Below are 19,720 nucleotides of genomic sequence, written 5' to 3'. Positions count from 1 at the left end.
CCCTAATTAAGAGTCGGCCTTTAACGTTGCCAACACCACTACACCATCATCATATAGGGGTGTCAAAGGCCTTTAAAGTAGCATGAATGTTAAAGATGAGATCGGGTTTACTGCTTTAACCAATCATCAACTTTTTTTTATTCTTTTATTCAATTTTTTATTTCACCATTATAACTGTATGAAATGATTGGTTAGTTAAAGTCTCAATGCCTATATAACAATAAAGTGATACTCTTAATAAATATTTTAAGTTAAAATCATAACACATAGTCTAATATATTGAACATGAATAATGAATATTGTACCATGAATGTTGTTACTCACACAAGCTTGGTTTATTTAAAGAAAAAACAAACAACAAATGTAGCTCTATCCCTAGATTATTACTGGGATTGGAACTTTCATTCATTGGAAAAGTTAAACCTTATTATATTCAACAACTTGATACCATTAAACTAAAGTTCCTCTGGTTCGATCTTAATTTATTTAATTATGTTGTTTCAGTTCATTTTTATTAAAATTATGACATTCAAGTTAAATACCTGGAAGCTACATAAGTTATGTACTCACCATTTACCATTACACATATAATAAAAATATTGTTAACGAAAAATATGCTGATGTAACAAGTAAAATTAGAAGGAAAAAAAAAACAGTGTTCGTATTAAATTGGAAGAATATTAGTTAGATGTCATCGATAGTAGCCATTAAGACGTAAGGCTAACTTGAAGACGACCCATCACCTCCTTTCAAGTTGAAATTGTATTATATTTATTAGTTTTTTTTTACAATTCGATATATCAACACAGTAAATCCATCTCTAAATAATTAGCTTGAGTTATCTAATACTTACATTAAGTTGAGCTCAAAACTTTACTAGAAACAGAACATGTGAAATGGTCGAGTTGTTTAAATTTGTTCTATTTTACAGACTACGGTATGTGTTCAGTAATATATCATGATACATTAATTAATCATGAAATTTAAACAAGCAGAAAAAAATGGTGACGTGTCAAACTTCAGCCTGGATCGACTGAGGCAAGCCTTATATAGAAGTAAAGAGGTGTTTCCCCACTATTGATTCACAAAATCCGTAAAATAACATTAACATAAAGGTATTTCGCTTTTGCTCAAATAATTTTATCGACAACTGTCTAGTTTACTAAGAATTAATCCAAGATAATCACACCCAATCAACCAATATTAAGTCACAACTCGTAACACTTCCGACCTTTCCATTTTAACTTGTATTAAAATTCTTTTATATGATACTTAACTCATTTGGTACATGCCCAATCCATATAAAATTATCTTGAGATTAATTTTTTTCCATGATATTTGCAATATACAAATATTTTTTTTGTCCCAAAATCTAAAATGATACAATTATTGAAGTTGTGGTTTGTATTTTTTTTGGTTCTTAATAGGTTCAAACATGTGTAATCAACATCCATTAATCAAATCAACAAAGTCTCCTAATAAATCCAGTTTTAGTCCCATCCACCCCTACTCTAGGAATTTGGAAATGCTTCTTTGTTGTATGAGAGTACTTTTTGAAAATGAAAGATTATTTTAATTTATTTTTGTTTTCCTAATCTCTTGTTTCTAATCAGCAAACTTGGTTATATATATTTAGCTCGGGATTAGAGGAGCAAATGGTCGAAGAATCAATGGAATAACTAATAACACAAAATTATTGGAAGTGAAGAGTTCATGTAAAGTTTAAAAAAGAAATTAGTTTCATGTAAGGCCCCGAACCCGGTAGCCCTACTTTAGCGTTGAATTTACTCATAAACACAGTTCTTCAAATCAGAGTTTATTAAAACTTTTCGCGGAATATAAAACATCAATCATTTGTTACAAAACATTAAATCTTTTCTTTGATACCGTAACACAAAACCTTATATTTAAAACATCTTTACTTCTTTCTTCAGATGCCAGTCGTTCAATCCATGCCATGTGCCATCCTCATGCTAACTCTATAATCAGCTCACCTGCGTGCATACTAAAAGTCAGCTACGCTGAGTGAGTTCTAGTTAATCGAACGCCATACAATACATACACATACATACATATCTGTAGATACATATCCATACTTCACTAGTTACCCTTCTGTTCTACATACATACTTGCTACCATACATACATACATATCTACAATCACTAACCTCAGTCTACCGAGAGTACGTTCATAGTTCACCGTCTATAACTGTACTCAAGGTCGTGAACACGTACAAGGTTCGCAATCCTTACCTATGTTCATCATTTATGGTACGTACAAGGATCGCGGTCCTTCCCTATACCATAGTACATCCACAACACGTACAAGGTTCGCAGTCCTTCCCTATGTTGCAACTTAATTCATAGCACGTACGAGGTTCGCAGTCCTCCCCTATGCTACAAAATCAGCACGTATAAGGTTCACAGTCCTTTCCTATGCTGAAATACATCCACAACACGTACAAGGTTCGCAGTCCTTCCCTATGTTGCAACCTAATTCATAGCACGTACGAGGTTCGCAGTCCTCCCCTATGCTACAAATACAGCACGTATAAGGTTCACAGTCCTTTCCTATGCTGACGCCTATCTACATTACGTATAAGGTTCGCAGTCCTTATCTACGTTTACATATATCATCTACTTCACGTATAAGGCTCGCAGTCCTTAACTACGCCATTACCAGCCGAGTCCATGTCCGACAGAAGCTAGAGGGATTTGTCATCCTAACTTACTATGTCGAACGTAGAACTCACATACCATTCGTGTACCTGTATACACATACGTCACATATACAATAATTATATTATAGCATAAGAACACACTAGGCGTTCTTTACATCATTCATTTAACAACCATACCCCTTGTCGATACGTGCAATATCCGAAGATCGTTCACGCCCCGACAAGTATTCATTTGTAATGTTCATACATCTTCGATATATAATATTCGTATCTTTATTTTTAACCTGACAGTACGCGCAATATCCGAAGATCGTTCGCGTACCGACAAGTAATCATTCATATCCATCACATATATCACATATGGCATACACTTATCACTTAGGATAAATGTATTAACAACACATCGAGTATGCACACAGCCCCGAAAACATAACAAGGAATGGGGCTAGAAACTCACCTGAACACGGTTACGTTCACCGTTAATCGTAATCCCTTTCTTCAGCTGTGCACGGCTGACTGTATAACAAGTACACGTATCAAACAACTATCACTACTCATATCATCTTTCCAGTCTTAACTACTACCCACAACGAACGGGGGTCCGGGGGCAGCGCCCCTGGCAGCGGGGTCTAGGGGCGGCAGCCCCTAGCAGGGTCCAAGGGGCAGAGCCCCTGGCTGGGGTCGAGCTGCCAGGTCAGCTTGGAAAAATTTTATTTCCATTAACTGTCTTAACACATTTTTCATTAGATTTTTAATTTAGTTTCTAAACGAACTTGACTTTAGGCGAAGTTAACCCTCGGGCGAACTTAGCTCTAGGCGAAGTTAACCTTAGGCGAACTTAGCTTTAGGCGAAGTTACCAGCTAGGCGAACTTAGCTTTACAGCGAAGTTGCCATCAGGCGAACTTGGCTTCAGGCGAAGTTGTCATCAGGCGAACTTGGCCTCAGGCGAAGTTACCAGTTAGGCGAACTTAACTTTACAGCGAAGTTGCCATCAGGCGAACTTAGCTTGCAGGCGAAGTTCATCAGGCGAACTTAGCTTGCAGGCGAAGTTCATCGCTTTGAAGGCGAAGTTGCCCAGTTGCAGGCGAAGTTGTCCAGATCAGCCGCTGTTCGGTTTCTGTCCAGCATTTTGAGCCATTTAACACCCTTGCTATGGTTCAATATCACCCACTACGCTTCCCGACCATTTTCGGTCGCTTATACACTAAAAAGCTTGGATCTTTAAACTTCAAAGATCAAGAATCATACCTTTTTGAGCTTGTTTGGATCTCGTTTAACTTGTTAACACACTAATCGCTCTCTCTCTCTCTCGGATCTGCCCGTTCCTCTCCTCGGCCCGGCGGCGGTGTAGATGGTGTGTGTGTTTTTGGAGTGTGTGTAGAAAGTAAGGAAATGAAGATATTTTTGGGTTTAGGGGATATTTATATCCCTGAAATCCTATGGACCTAAGGCCCATTCTCATTTAACCCGTCTCCATTAATCCAACACTAGCCCGACTCATACCACCTCCTACTCTATTATTTATTTCCTGACAACCCGAGTAAACTTTCCCTCTATTAGTAAGTAATATAATTAATATCACTTTGAAATTTCGGGATGTTACATTTCATTATTACAAATCAAAAGAATAAATTAAAATATTTAACTTCCAACTTTAACATTTTCCATTTCTAAAATATAAATAGACAGAATTAAAAAAATTGTCCTTTATGTTTATCCCAAATTTCACCCGTGGACCTTTATCTTCTAAATTGATGTTTATTGTCATTTACGTTTCAGAATCTTATAGCGTTTGTCCTTTAGGCCTAACCCCGTTAAAAATCTTCGTTAAGTTGTGTCACGTGCTGCTCACTTGGGGGGTATAACCGTAATTTCAGACCCCCTTCACATTCCCCCCACCCCCATTTTAATCCCAATCCAACCCCGATCGTTCAATAATTTATAACAAAAAAAATTACGGTTATACTCCCATGTGACAAAACTTAACGAAGATTTTTAACTGGGTTAGGCTTAAAGGACAAACGCTATAAGATTCTGAAATGTAAATGACAATAAAAATCAATTTAGAAAATAAAGGACCATAAATAAAATTTGGGTTTCACATAAAAAACAATTTCTGTAATTCTGTCATTTACGTGTGAACTTTTAGTTTCATAATTTGTGTAGACTTAAATCTTATTTATGTTTAAATTTAATAACCAATTACTACATGCCACGTGTCAAATGGCATATGATATCAACTACAGTTATCAACTTCATGTCTCTATTGCAAAAATTGGAGTTAGCGAAGGCACAATGTTATGGATGAACATGGTTTGATGGAGATATATTTGTTTTTACTACTGACCTTTTCAAAAATAATTACATAACAAAAAGTATATCCATTTAATATTTATACTTTATTGTTAAATAAAGCGTATCAAATTTAAAAAACTATAATAATTGTATAAATACTTATACGTTACAATTTAACCAGACATAAGATGAATGAGACAAAAAAAATTATGTACAACAATTACATGATTACATGACTGTCTTATGTATGACAACTATAATAATGGTTTGAGTATTTATATAATCTCGTAATCATATATTTTAATCAACAATCTGACTCTTAGAGAAAGATTTTTCCACCTCTCTATCTCGTGTCTCTATCTCACAACATCAAATGCAACCTCAAACACATGCTTAGATTCATTTTAATTATTATCTATAGTAGTTCACCTTGAATTGATCATGTTGATAAAAATCGATAGGAGATGAAACATCTAAGCATGTAAATCTGTATTGAGTATTGAACAAACAAAATTTCGATTCACAACTCACATAAAAACCCTTATTTTATTACATATCAAAATCCTATAAATGTAATAATAAAGGTATAGAAAAGTAATATTTAACTAAAATATGTGAAAAAAATAGTGTTTTTTAGGATAATTTTAGATTAAGAGATAAAGAAAACATTTTAGTCAATTCCCTAACATATATTCATATACTAGTTTTTATCCCCGTATTACGGGGTTATCTTACATTATTCGTTTCTAATATTATATATTTTTTTGAATTTTTGTATTTATTTATTGTACGGACGTTAATAATATACTTACGTGATGTGCTTAAAACAGTCAATCAAATATTAACTAAATTAACAAGTAATAAAAACTAGACTTAAGACTCAACTACATAAAACACCGGCAAGCAGGGGAGGCTCGGAGGGTGTGCGAGCCGCACCATCGGCCGGGGCACATAAGGTTCGGGGGCACAAACGTTTTTATGCATGTTACATATATATGTTTTTTTGTGTTAAAAATAAGGTTATTTGTGATGGTTTATAAGATAAGTACATGTTCAGGATGGTTTCTGCTTATAATAAACCGGTCGATAAAAGTTTTATTCATGTACGCTAACGAATAAAAAATTTTCGTTAAGGCATACGGGTCTTTTTATTTTTGCTCGGTCGAGGTATTTAAATTCTCGGAGACGGCCCTGCCGGCAAGTGAACCGGTCAATTATACTAAAGCTAAGTAAGTCCGGAATATCGAACCCACATGACTCTATAAATTACGTTAATTAACTAATTAAACTCGACTTACGACACGACTATTTATTATTAATGTTTAAAGGAGGTTTTTAAACTAAGATTAAGCTAAGAAATTAAATAAACAAGTGATCGAGAAAACAAACAATTAATCACGAGATCGAAACCAATCAGAGAAGGAATCTACCTAGGTAAGAATCCCATGAATCAAAGGCTTGAGCAGCAATTGTTCTATCGTCGGAATCTGCCACGAGTTGGGATTGTTGATTGCGGGAACGACGATGCATGACTGGTTTCCGGTTAAGCCATCGAAGACTTGAGCAGCAATTGTTCTATCGTCGGCCATTTGAACGTCTGGCTGACTTCTCGGGCTTTCTGGTGGTGAACTGTGTGGTGATGATTTTTGTGACGAACTAGCTTCTGACGGTGGTCCTTGCGAATGAAGATGTGGCATAAACCTAAAAACGCAAAAGACCAAGTGAGTAGACTCAAAAACTTAAAAATAAATAAAAATAAACTAAAACTTAAATTAGACTCCTACGACTCAAACAAAAATAAACAAACAACACGAATATAGAAAGTAGGTCCAAGTAAAGCTATTAACGCAATCGCCAAGAGTCCCCGGCAACGACGCCAAAAACTTGATGAGCTTAAAACAGTCAATTAAATATTAACTAAATTAACAAGTAATAAAAACTAGACTTAAGACTCAACTACACAAAACACCGGCAAGTGAACCGGTCAATTGTACTAAAGCTAAGTAAGTCCGGAATATCGAACCCACATGACTCTATAAATTACGTTAATTAACTAATTAGACTCGACTTACGACACGACTATTTATTATTAATATTTAAAGGGGGGTTTTTAAACTAAGATTAAGCCAAGAAATTAAATAAACAAGTGATTGAGAAAACAAACAATTAATCACGGGATCGAAACCAATCAGAGAAGGAATCTACCTAGGTAAGAATCCCATGAATCAACAATCATCAAGCAATGGACAAATAACATGATTATGGAAATTGATTTCTAAACGTATTCATCTAACAAACCCTAAGAACCATTGACTGAATCAAACGAAATCCCAAAGAATGAATATTAGAGTATTAAGCAATCAGTTATATTGACTTCCTTACGGTTATCAAATAGGGTTAATTAATAGTATCTTAGGCAAGCAATCTCACGAAACACTAAACCCTAGATAACTTGATAAACTAACATGACATCATGAACATGGATCAACACAATAAGCAAGAATATTGTCACTACTATCCTAGCATGCAATTGACCAAGACACATGAACAACTCCTCACTTTACAGCTATTGGAATTTAGCAAAACATTCAAAATCCTAATTAACGATTAATAAGCTTCTATGATCTAATAGGCCTATTCAACCATAATAATCAAAACACCAAGTAATGATTAAACATGAACCCTGATATCTAAAGAACACAATCAATAGAAAGCAAGATCCATGTGAAGCAATAATTAATAATCAACCAAGATAATAAACATTCATATGCATCATGTAAACAAAATCAAGTCTTTTACTATTAAATCAACAAAACCATAATCAAACATAAGTCCAAAGCAAGAATCAAGTCTCAAACATGTTCATCAAACCTAGGTAGATATGAAGTCTAGCCTAGAATCATTATTAAAAACAATCCTAAACAAGTCTTAAAAACAAAGAGGAAAGACATCAAGAATAATGAACAAGGAACGAAAGTTAGAGCGATAAAACCCTTTGCGATTGATCCTCGAACACCCGGATGAAAGCTCTCTCGATCCTCCTTGGTTCCTAGCTTCAAATCACCTTCAAACCCTTGGAAACCCTCTCAATTTCAGCTGCAAATAAGCTTAACTCGGCTAGGTTTGCAAGAGATGTTTATATAAGCGAGTAACGGGCTTGGACTTGCGAAGATGGCTGACCAGGGAGCCCTAGGTGCCGCGCGAAGGCATATTGCCTTTTGCCTTAGCGCGGCGCGACTTGCTTTTTTTTGCTGACCAGAAGGAAAAAACCCCACAGCCCTACGGACGAACCAGGAGGGAGGCGCAAAAAGAGAGAAAGAGAAGAGCACCTTGGTTCGAGCGGAGAGCGTTTGGGTTCGACATCCACTCACCCAAATATCATTATTCTTGGTTTGAATTTATTATTATCATTATGAATTCATTATCTGAACCAAGTTATTTTCTTTTGTTCTTGAGTATGGTTGTTGGCTAAACCCTTAGACCGCCTAGGTTATGATGAACTTTTGTTGACGTTGGATTTGGTTTGGATTTTTTTTTCATTTATTGTTTATGATTAAGTAAGAGGTTTATTGTTATTTAATTGATGCATATATGTACTTGGTTTTTGTTTGATGAATTTTATTATTCCACATTATCCTTGGTGATTGTATGTCATATAATAGGATTTTGTTAGGTCATTAATTGTGTGTTATTGACTAGTTTATGATTGATTTGCAATAAGATCATAGGAATAATATTATTAGTCAATCTAATAAAAGTGTGTTGCTAACCTAAAAAGCTGTAAGGTGATAGGTTATTGTTAGATCTTTGTTGATTAAGATTGCTAGATTTAGTTCTTCGTAATGAGTCCGTCTAAGTTTGATTAATTAACGTTGTCTAGCGAGTCAAGTGAGTTCTTTAAATTACCTTTGATTTCTGCGCTGTAAGGTAGGATTTCTTATAGAGGTATTTGTCATAAAATAAATTAGTGATCGTAAGTGAGTCTAATTAATACCGGTAATTTTAATAGCTTATTAGGATTCCATAGGTGTCTTCTTGAGAAGGGTCAAGGGTTCTGTTCGGTTTCCCATTAAGTGAATAGTTTAAGATCCTGGTTAGGTGTGCAAACGAGCCTATCCGAGCCCAAGCTCGACTAGGCTCGAGCTCGGCTCGTTTAACTTACACAGAGCTCGAGCTCGAGCTCGGCTCGTTTCGAGCTCTATTTTTAAAGCTCGAGCTCGGCTCGTGAATGAATTTTGAAGCTCGATCTCGGCTCGTTTACTATTTATCAATTATTTTTTATATAATTATAATTAATTTATATATTTATTCTATTATAATTTTATGTATAAAAGAATATATATTATTAAGTTACTTTTATATATTTTTTCATAACATTATATTTATTAATTAATAATTATTAAATATATGATTTAAAAAAATTATATAAATGGCAGGCTCGTTTAGGCTCGCGAGCCGGCTCGAGCTCGATAACTAAAGCTCGGGCTTAGGCTCGTTTATTAAACGAGCTTATTTTTAGGCTTAAGCTCGGGCTCGGGCTCGATAAAGTTAGGCTCGAATGAGCTTTTTAACGAGCCGATCCCGAGTAGCTCGCGAGCAGCTCGGCTCATTTGCACCCCTAATCCCGGTTCCATAACTTAGCATTTTCCAACCATTTGATAATTGATGCATTAGGGATTCTAGCCTAGGTGTTGTTCGTCATCATTTGAATTAAATCTAGATTTAAGTCGCCTTTAGTTTTATTAATTAGTTTAATATTAGTTTTAGTAAAATCCCCCTTTTAAGAATAAATATATAGTCGCGTCTGTAGTTGAGTCTAATTTAGCTAGTTTACGTAATTAAAAGAGTCTCGTAGGTTCGATATCCGGACTTACTTAGCTGTACTAGAGTCGACCGGTTCACTTGCCGGTTAGTAGTTTTAGTTAAGTTAAGAGTCTAGAATTATTACTTAGTGTCTAGATTAGCGTGTTTTTATATAACTACTTTTAGCACTTCAAGTTTTTGGCGCCCGCGCGACGCCCATATGAGTAGCCTACGAATTTTTGCTTGTTATTTGTTATAAAATCATCTTAGATCTCTTTCTTGAACATAAAGTAACGTTAAGAACCTTCTAGATCATCTTTTCCTTGACTTTCAAACCACCATCTACATGAAAACAAATCGAAACGCTAAGTGGAATAATCATGTAGTCATTAACGAACAAAACGAACTCAAACTTCGCATGAAAAGATAGAAAGAATTAAGGCTTAACATTCAAGACACCAAACGATATAAAACATGTAAATATATGAAATACTTGACTCAAAACCTAAATTAATAAAAGATAAACCAAAACACGAACTAAAACGAACTCAAAATATTAAATAAACATAACTTTACAAGGGATCCAAGATGTATAAATAGACGTATATCATTAGGATTTAATGATGAAAGAGTTTCACAAATAAATGAGATGTTATAACCCGGTTTAAAAATTATTTGGGTTTGATTAGACTCATGACCCACTTAGTTTTTTTATTATAAAATTGTTTCTTAATTATAAATAATATATTTTTAAAAAAATCGGACACAATTTTTAGTATATCCCTATTTTATAGGGTTTTCATTTCAAATATTTGGTGAGATTAATTTTTAATTTAATGAGATGTTATAACTCATTTAAGTATCTGATTTTGTGAGACCAGAACCCGTGAATTCGGGTCAAATTCATGAGAAGTTTCCATTTACAAATAAAACAATCTAGTAGCTTGAGCGGAAATATAAGGATGTTTCGTTTATATATATATTTAAGATATCATATATACTTTTTATACCTTTATCATTATATTTTCTCACTCCTCCACACACATCTCTTTCAGAAAATATTAAAAAATTATACGGTATAAACAGTGAAACCCTAAATTTAATTTTCTCATATAACATTTTCTCTTGCATTTACTCACAAGTCACAACCACTCATAACTATAACATATAATCTACAAATCCCCCTCACATAGTTTTTAGAAAGCGGGTTAAAGGAAATTCGTCATTAAAAAAATTAACCATGTCATTTTGTTACTTCTTATTTCATGGTTTTAGTTATTTATTTTCTTGTTTTCTAGTTTTTTAACATAAGTACATAACTAACGAAAAAGTAAGTACAAAAATTGTTAAATGACACCGAAGTTGATGGGCGGTCGTATGTCTGTCACGGACCCCGGGACCCCGGGACCACCTGTAACAAAAAGATTTACTTGAATTATTATGACTTAAATATATTAGGGCAGTTCAAAAAGCTCGAGACTCGAAGCTCGGACTCTTGGCTCGCTCGATAAAAGCTTGAATAAAACTAGCTAAAAAAACTTAATTTGAAACATTCTGAGTTAAGTTGGCTCATTTTTGTAATCAAGCTCGGCTCGATCATGGCTCGGCTCGTTGGCTCGATTTAAATCTCGTTTAGCTTCAAAATCAAGCCAGAGCCTTAGCTGAGATGCCTCATTTAATTTCAAGCCCGAGCTCGAAACCACCCTGGCTCGACTCGGGCTCGACTCGTGAACAACCCTAAAATATATACATAAGTACTACTAAAATAGTAATGTCCTTTTTTTTCTTTTTGAAATAAACAATTTTATTAATTATCAACTAGTATAATAAGATGACCATATCGTTGTCTAACTCGGTATTTGATCGCCTAATGATAGAGACAAAGTCTTTTAGTCATTTAAAGATTTTGTGCGTTCATATTTGGGGTGCAAACAGGCTGAGTTGTTCACTAGCTGTTCGAGATCTAGATCTATACAAAGCACGATACAAACTGAGCCTTATAGAACGTGACCCTAAAAAACGGGTTTAGTTAAGAGTTTCGTATGGAAAGATCGTTTAGCTCGCTCGTCAAGGTTTAATAAGGCTAGTATATTTTCTTATTTATCTCTTTGTACTTCTTTATATTTATCACACACAAGAAATCGAGCTTGAGCCGATATTCGGCATGTTTAAGCATTGCATATAAGCCCAAGTCCAGGTTAAGCCTAGTGTGGTGCTTGAATGCTAGCCAATCTTTCTCACTTATGAATGGATCCACCGGTTTCGTCTTGCGTGCGATTCATAAGGCGGGCGGCAACAGCTCGTGACCAGCGATGCGTTCGTTGTGCAAGTGTAACTAGGCATGTACACGATAGTTATCCCGCTAAGGTCTTGCCTAATGAAGTTTGGGACTAGCCAAAAGCCATCCGCCTATCAGATAGTTGGCCAATGCATTAGGCTCATTAAGGTTCTTCTCAAAATATATAAAACCTAATTAAAAATGCATGTAATTTAAATAATAACTAATAAACAAGCCGAGACCGAGCGTTAAAAAACCTTCTCACGAGCCAAGCTCGAGCCTAGTCGAAAATGCCCCTCAACAAATTTTACTATTACAATTAGGCCTGTAAACAAACCGAACGTTCGGTGAACTGTTCGTGAACCGTTCGACGGGAAGTTCGTTTATTTAATAAATGAACGAACATGAACAAAATTTTGTGTTCGTTTAATTTAACGAACGAACATGAACACATGTTTCGTTCGTTAACATATGTTTGTGAACGCTTGTTTATGTATGTTCATATATGTTCGTTTACAAATTAATATAAAATAATTGAATATTTTCTTATCTTGAATAGTTGTCTATTTAATAATTTTATTTCTTCATTCATGTTCAGTTATATCCATTTATGTTTGTTTTTGTTCATTTACATTTATTGGGAAAAGATCCAATACAATAATACCTTAACGTATATTACGTACGCGAATCCCGTTTGTCACAAATCGATCCATGAAATCACATCATAACATCTCGGAATCGTCAATACATATCCAATTAATCATTGGTTCACCGAAAAAACAGTTTTGGATGGTTAATCAATCATTTTTTTCACTTTTTTTTTCACGAAAACCGTTTTTTGAGCATTTTAGTATTTTTGCCTTGTATTTTGCCTTTGAGCGTCTCACATACCTCTTGTACGTTAAGCCATTATCGTACAGTCTCTACCCTACATTTATTTTTATATGTTCATTTTTGTTTGCTTAGTTATGCTTGTGAATTGTTCGTTTAGAAGTTAAACAAACGAAAACGAACATACTCCTTTTTAAATAAACCAACATGAACCCAAAATATTTGTTCGTGTTCATTTAACGTTAATAAATATACAAACACGAACATGCCATTGTTCTTGTTTATTCTGTTCGTACCGGTCCTTGCATATAATAATAATAATAATAATAATAATAATAATAATATTCCTATAGTATATATATTATTTAATTAATATAAAATAAAGCAAGCGCCTTCATTCTCCAACGAATAGACAAACAGTTACAGAGCCACTACCGTACGACGCCGTTTACTTCACCGGAAAACCACAGCTCCGGTATATTATTATCATAATTATTATACATATATATACTTCGTTCATATTTTACCGTTCATTTAGGTTAAATATTTACTCAATTTCATCGATCTGTATTTACAATACGTAATTTACAGCTTGTTATTCGCTTCGTATACTTCAATTTCGAATCTATAGGTTGTTACAGATCCAGTATAACGGTTACCATATTTATTAATTAATTAGTTTATATACGGTTTTAATTATTTTATATATTTTGAGAGATAGCTTAAGTGAGCCTAAGCTTAGCTCGAACTGTTTAAGTGTTTATTATATATTAATATATATATATATATATATATGTTTATTATTATTGTTATTAATTAGTTTATATTTATATACTTTTTTAATTATTTTATATATTTTAAGAAAAAACTTAAGTGAGCTTAACTTTGCTCGAGCTCGTGCAGTAGTGCTTATTATATTATATATTAAATAATATTTAATGATTAATATATATATATATGTGTATGTGTGTTTAATTAATTTAGATATTTTGAAAAGAACCTTAAATGAGGCTAAGCTCGGCTCTAGATTGTTTTCTTATACTTCGTTTGTAATTTAACGTTCGTTTAGGTTAAATTATTAGTTAATTTCGTTCGATCTGTGTAATACGTAATTTACAGTTTGTTATTCGTTTCGAACACTTCAATCTCGATTCTATAGGTTGTTACAGATCTAGTATAACTGTTATCATTTATTAATTAATTAGTTTATATGCGGGTTTAATTATTTAGATATTTTGAGAAAAACATTAAGCGAGACTAAGCTTAGCTCGAGCTCGTGCAGTATTGTTTAAGTGTTTATTATATATTAATTAATATTTAATAATATATATATATATATATATGTATATGTATATATGTGTATATATATATATATGTTTTTAATTTATTTAGATATTTTGGAAAGAACTTTAAATGAGCCTAAGCTCGGCGATAGCTTGTTTGCTTATACTTCATTTGTAATATAACGTTCGTTTAGGTTAAATAATTAGTTAATGTCGTTCGATCTGTATAATACGTAATTAACAGTTTGTTATTCGTTTCGAACACTTCAATTTCGAATCTATAGGTTGTTACAGATCTAATATGCTTTACTGATGTGAAATTGTTATTATTTATTAATTAGTTTATATTTTAAGTGAGCTCTGTGCAGTACTGCTTATTATTAATTAATAATTAATCGATATACTTTTATAATTAGTTTATATATTTTAAGAAAAATCTTAAATGAGCCTAAGCTTAGCGAGCTCGTGCAGCACTGTTTATTATTTGTTAATTAATAATTAATCTATATACTTTTATAATTAATTTATATATTTTGAGAAAAACCTTAAATGAGCCTAAGCTCAGCTCGAGCTCGTTTGCTATTTATTAATTGAATTATATATGTTTTTAATTATTTTATATATTTTGAGAAAAAAGAGTTAAACGAGTCAAAAGCTTGGCTCGAGCTTGTGCACTCGTGCAGTACCTAAAATGAGCCAAAGCTTGGGTCGAGCTCTGTTGTGCGGTGTGATATTAATATATAGATGTCTAAAAGAGGTAAACCTAAAAAAATACAGAAGGCTTATAAGGCTTGATGAGCCTAAACGAGCTTTATATGAGGCTGGGGCTCGGTTCGAGATCGGATGCTCAGCTCGTTTCGAGGTTTTTTTTCGATCCGATATTGAGTAGCTTGTGAGTGGCTCGGTTAATACATAAAAGTCTAAAAGATGCAAATCTAAATATACATAAGGCTTAGTGAAGCTCAAGCTCGACGAGCTTAAACAAACTTTCCCATACAAGGCTCGAGCTCGGGATCGATAACTAAACGGGCTTTGTTTGAGGCTCGGGCTCGGATTGAACTCAAAAAAGCTTAGCTCGTTTCGAGCTGTTTATCGGTTTGATCTTGAGTAGGTCGTTAGCGGCTCGGCTTCTTTGCAGTCCCTAGCTATCCGGACATTAATCAATGTTAAAAATAAGAACTTAGTTTATTTATTGGCTTTAATTGTTCAAAATGTTCAGTACATGTGTCAAATTTTGCTATTGAAAAGTAGGGCTGACATAACACGACAAGACATGTATCTGTGGGGCCAGACACGAACATGACAAGACAACTAATCATGTCATTTTTTCCAAACCCGAAACTGTTCAGAAATAGGTTAAACGGCACGACCTGTTTAAGGAAACGATAAATAAGGGGCTAAGGCAGTAATGCCAATGGACCTGTTTTAATAGATAAGAGACCTGTTTAGGGACATGTCTATATATTGTTAATCGAGTATTGACTGAAGTTAAAGGCCATAAGGGCCTAAGGCAGTAAGGTTAAGTGTGCGTAAAACTAAGTAGGGCGTATATTTTATTTTTTTAAAAAGATTAAAACATATAAACAGGTCATTAACAGGTTAACTGGTGTTTAGCCTGTTTAGACATGAATTTAAACAAGCCTTAAACGTGTAGACCTGTTTATAACACGAAACCTGTTAAGACCAAACCCAAACATGTTTAACTCCGTGCTGTTTCGCGTCGTTTAACAGGTCTGTGTTAGAAATTTTCAGCCCTATAATGAAAAGTACCTATTTTATGTGTGGAGTACAAGTTTTGTTTTGGGGGAAAGGAGGGAGTAATTTGATAGATATTGTTTGGGTAAATTGATAATTTAGTTGAACTAAATGTCTTATGCATACTTTTAGGTTAAATTTGTCGACACAAAGTCTATCTTCGTTGAAGAGATGTCTTCAGGTAGCATTTAGCTGAGATGAAGAACAATCAGGTTATGACATTTACGTTTTTCACTTCAAAGCTATTTGTTTATAATGTTTAGTATGTATTTAATATTTATGTGCAAGCAAGTATGGATGGGTTGTGTAGCTGTTACCTGATTAAAATTGTTTCAGTCAAAGTCGTCTATTTGGTTTTCTAGTTTCCCATTTTATTTAAGTATAGAAGTTATTATAAAGTTAGTGACTGAAAGTTTTAACATATGCAGGAGTCCCTGGATACACCGGAAACAAAAGCTTCACACGAGTCTCAAAGTGATCTTCATAATAATGCAACAGAAGCTCCTGTTCCCGATTCCGGGTCGGTTTCCATTTCAAGCAATGACAACAGAAAAGTTTCCCGTGAAGATATTGAACTTGTATGGAAGTTTTATATTTTGTTTCACATATTATTCTCTCGTAGAATTTTATAAAAAGTCAAGTTCTGTCTTTGTTGATACTGTTATTGGATGTCGTAGGTTCAAAACTTGATAGAACGCTGTTTGCAGCTGTACATGAACAGAGATGAGGTGGTGAAAACTTTACTTAATCGTGCAAGGATTGATCCTGGTTTTACAACTCTAGGTAAAAAGTTGTAGCATAATACAGTTTCTGTGATATACTTATATTAATTATTTTTATGTTCTTTTTTTTGGTGGATAGTTTGGCAGAAACTGGAAGAAGAGAATGCGGATTTTTTCAGAGCTTATTACATACGGTTAAAGCTGAAAAAACAGATCATTCTTTTCAATCATTTACTTGAGCGTCAATATCACCTTACAAAGTATCCCATGGCTCCGAAGTTACCTGTGGCCCCCATACACAACGGGATCCATCCCATGCCAGGTAACCTGATTATATCGTTATAAATGATCTTATTTAGTTTACTGTTAAATCTGTGAATATGACATTTATTTTAGAATGATTTTATATGAAATTGCTACTTTGAATTATTTTTACTATTATTAATACTACTCTTTGCAGTGCAGTTAACAATATGCCAATGGGATACCCTGTTCTACCACAACCTCAAATGGCAGCTGCGGGTCAACATCATATGGATTCCATGGGTATGTCCAGCTGTCATGTGGTCAATGGAGTGCCTGCTCACAGTAACTTCCAACCCATGCATATGAACTCTGGAAACGAGTGAGTTCTAATAAAAAAATGTTTATCTTATGTACCTTTAAAATTTTAATTTCACTGTTGAGCATAGTTTTGCAATTATATAGTTTCCATTTAATATGTAGAAGGGTGCAATTTTATATATGAAAATCCTTCTACATGTTTAAAATTTCAAATATATTTTTCCATATTCTATATCACATATACCCTTTCAACACACTTAAAAATTTCATAATTACTCATTTCAATTTTTATTTTATTTTTAAATAAAACCAGTTACATAAACATACATAACAGTCTGTTTCATGCAAAATATGAATAGAATATTAGTGCTAGGATGATTGATAATAATAACATTGTTTTCTTATTTGCTTGTTTATTGAACCATACTGTTATAAATAACTATTTTAATTTTTATCTACTAGACGGTTAAATATATTATTTTTCGTGTTTTCGGAAACATATACGAAATTAATATGTAGAGGGATTTTCTTTTTTCAGAAGGATAAATATAATGAATTTTATTTTATTAACTTTTTCTTACATGTGCTGATGTTTGTTTTATCTGTTAACTGAAGTATGGTAATGGACAACAATGCCCCCGGTGTGACACGTGTTCCAGCTAACGACGCAATTTCACCTATGTCAGATTTGCCAATGAGTCCTACATCAGTGGCATCAAGTGGTCATTTTCCTTTTAATGCATCTGAACTATCGGGAATGGGAGTTGACACATCAGCACTTGACACGGCATTCACATCTGATGTGGCAACTTCAGTAGGATTGCAACTGCTACCAGATAATGGAAATTCTAGATCTTTAGGTCAAATCCCGTGGAATTTCAGCCTCTCGGATCTAACTGCAGACTTGTCAAACCTCGGAGGTAAATAATTTAAACATGTCATATTCATGATTACAATCTTGTTTATTGTATAAATCACATAGCTCTATTGGAATTCATTTAGAATTACAATCATGAAAAGTTTTTGTTCACGTAAGATTTTTAGCATATGTTAATCTGACATGGCGGTTTGCATTGCATCATATCCACATTTCACATTTAAAGTCAGTTAAAGTAACGGTGGTTGCTAAATTCTTCAATAATAAGTTTTAATCCGGTTTTTATTTTGCGCCTAAAATGTTTTATCCAACTGATTATTTGTGCATAGTAATGTTGTATGTATTTATCTCTTTATTTTTATATAAATTATTATATATATACACACACATTTTTTTCTATTATGCTGTTTTCAGATCTAGGAGCTCTCGGAAACTATCCCAGTTCACCATTTCTGCCTTCGGATTCCGATATATTGCTTGATTCTCCTGAGCAAGATGACATTGGTAAGAACTAAGAACACTGTTTCTTTCTTCAGTTTTACTCCATCCTTTTAAATTGCAATGTTGACTTTGACCCGCCCATAATACAATTTTTTTTAATACCCATGTAGGACACTTTTAATACAAAGCCAATTTTAATTTAGGTATATTGGTCTTTATTAATCATAACTATCGACTTTTGGTCGCTGCCGGTCCCAGCTAACGAATTGACTTCTGACGGTCCCAGCTTTTAAAGAATTTGTTCCCAACGGTCCGCGACTAACAGAATCCTAACGACGTTAGTTGAAGGTCGCCGGAAAAACATTTCTGGCCGGAAAAGTTTCATTTTTGCCGGAAAACACCACATGAACACTACCACCACCACCAACCGATTCCGACAATGGTTCTAGGGTTCGGGTGATCTCAATAATTGTGACTTTTACTAGAAAAAGATTCCTAAAGGTCCGATACAAAGTTACAAAGATGTTTGGGACGAAAATGTTGAGTTTTCTGGCAAACAACGTTTTTCCGACGACCTGCAACTAACGGCGTTAAGATTATGTTAGTCACAGACCGTCAGGAACTAATACGTTAAAAGTTGGGAATGTCAGAAGCCAATTCTTTAGTTGGGACCGGCAGCGACCAAAAGACGATAGTTGGGATTAAATAAAAACCAATATACCTTTAATTTAAAGAGAATTGCGGAAACTACATAATGCACTTGTACGTGCTGCTGTAGCCGTCTTATGTATTACAGTTTAAGCAAAAGATGTATATATGCGGCTATCAAGATTCATATGCATAGGATTAAAATGCCCCCCCCCCCAATAACACGGCTCGTTTAAACCGTTCTTTTCGCTATTTTATATATTAATAATATTTTTTACTTATATTTTCAGTGGACGAGTTCTTCGTTGATTCTATTCCCGGACCACCATGTTCACAGTCTGATGAAGATAAGTCCTAGTGTAGATTTGAAATGTTTCTATTTCAAGAAACTTATTAGGAAAAAAAAATACTATAAAGGTCTGGTTATTTTGGACCGTTGGATGAAAGTTATGTTATCATTTCATTTGTTGTTGTTTTAGCATATATCTCAGCATCTTGTTAATTTAAGATTCTTAAATAATGTCATGTTAGCATATATATAA

At 33.9% G+C, this 19,720-nt stretch overlaps 1 protein-coding gene across 2 annotated transcripts; it reads left to right on the top strand.

Moving 5' to 3' along the window:
* The first annotated feature begins 15,886 nt into the window (after window positions 1-15,886).
* On the top strand, window positions 15,887-19,720 carry LOC143550919 (uncharacterized). 2 transcript variants are annotated; one of them, XR_013138420.1, is made up of 9 exons: window positions 15,887-16,138; window positions 16,355-16,504; window positions 16,604-16,709; window positions 16,788-16,970; window positions 17,114-17,273; window positions 17,828-18,132; window positions 18,504-18,593; window positions 19,469-19,595; window positions 19,626-19,720. XR_013138420.1 is itself a non-coding variant. In XM_077041468.1 (8 exons), exons 1-8 carry the CDS (start codon window positions 16,124-16,126, stop codon window positions 19,534-19,536), a joined length of 1,077 nt encoding a protein of 358 aa, XP_076897583.1. In that variant the 5' UTR covers window positions 15,887-16,123; the 3' UTR covers window positions 19,537-19,720. The 2 variants fall into 2 exon arrangements, 1 of the variants encoding a protein (XP_076897583.1); XM_077041468.1 differs by having other exon boundaries at window positions 19,469-19,720.

The sequence above is a fragment of the Bidens hawaiensis genome, unplaced genomic scaffold, assembly GCF_021521415.1.
Source record: "Bidens hawaiensis isolate Kalapana, Puna unplaced genomic scaffold, B.hawaiensis_p1.1 tig00016203_1, whole genome shotgun sequence".
Classification (NCBI taxonomy): Eukaryota; Viridiplantae; Streptophyta; class Magnoliopsida; order Asterales; family Asteraceae; genus Bidens; species Bidens hawaiensis.
Note: the sequence above shows the minus strand (reverse complement) of the source record. Positions and strands in the feature narration are given on the sequence as shown.

Coding starts and splice junctions, on each gene's coding strand:
- LOC143550919 (XM_077041468.1), top strand. Junction 16,710..16,787: donor TCCTGGTTTTACAACTCTAG/GTAAAAAGTTGT, acceptor TTTGGTGGATAG/TTTGGCAGAAACTGGAAGAA. Junction 18,594..19,468: donor TCCTGAGCAAGATGACATTG/GTAAGAACTAAG, acceptor TTATATTTTCAG/TGGACGAGTTCTTCGTTGAT.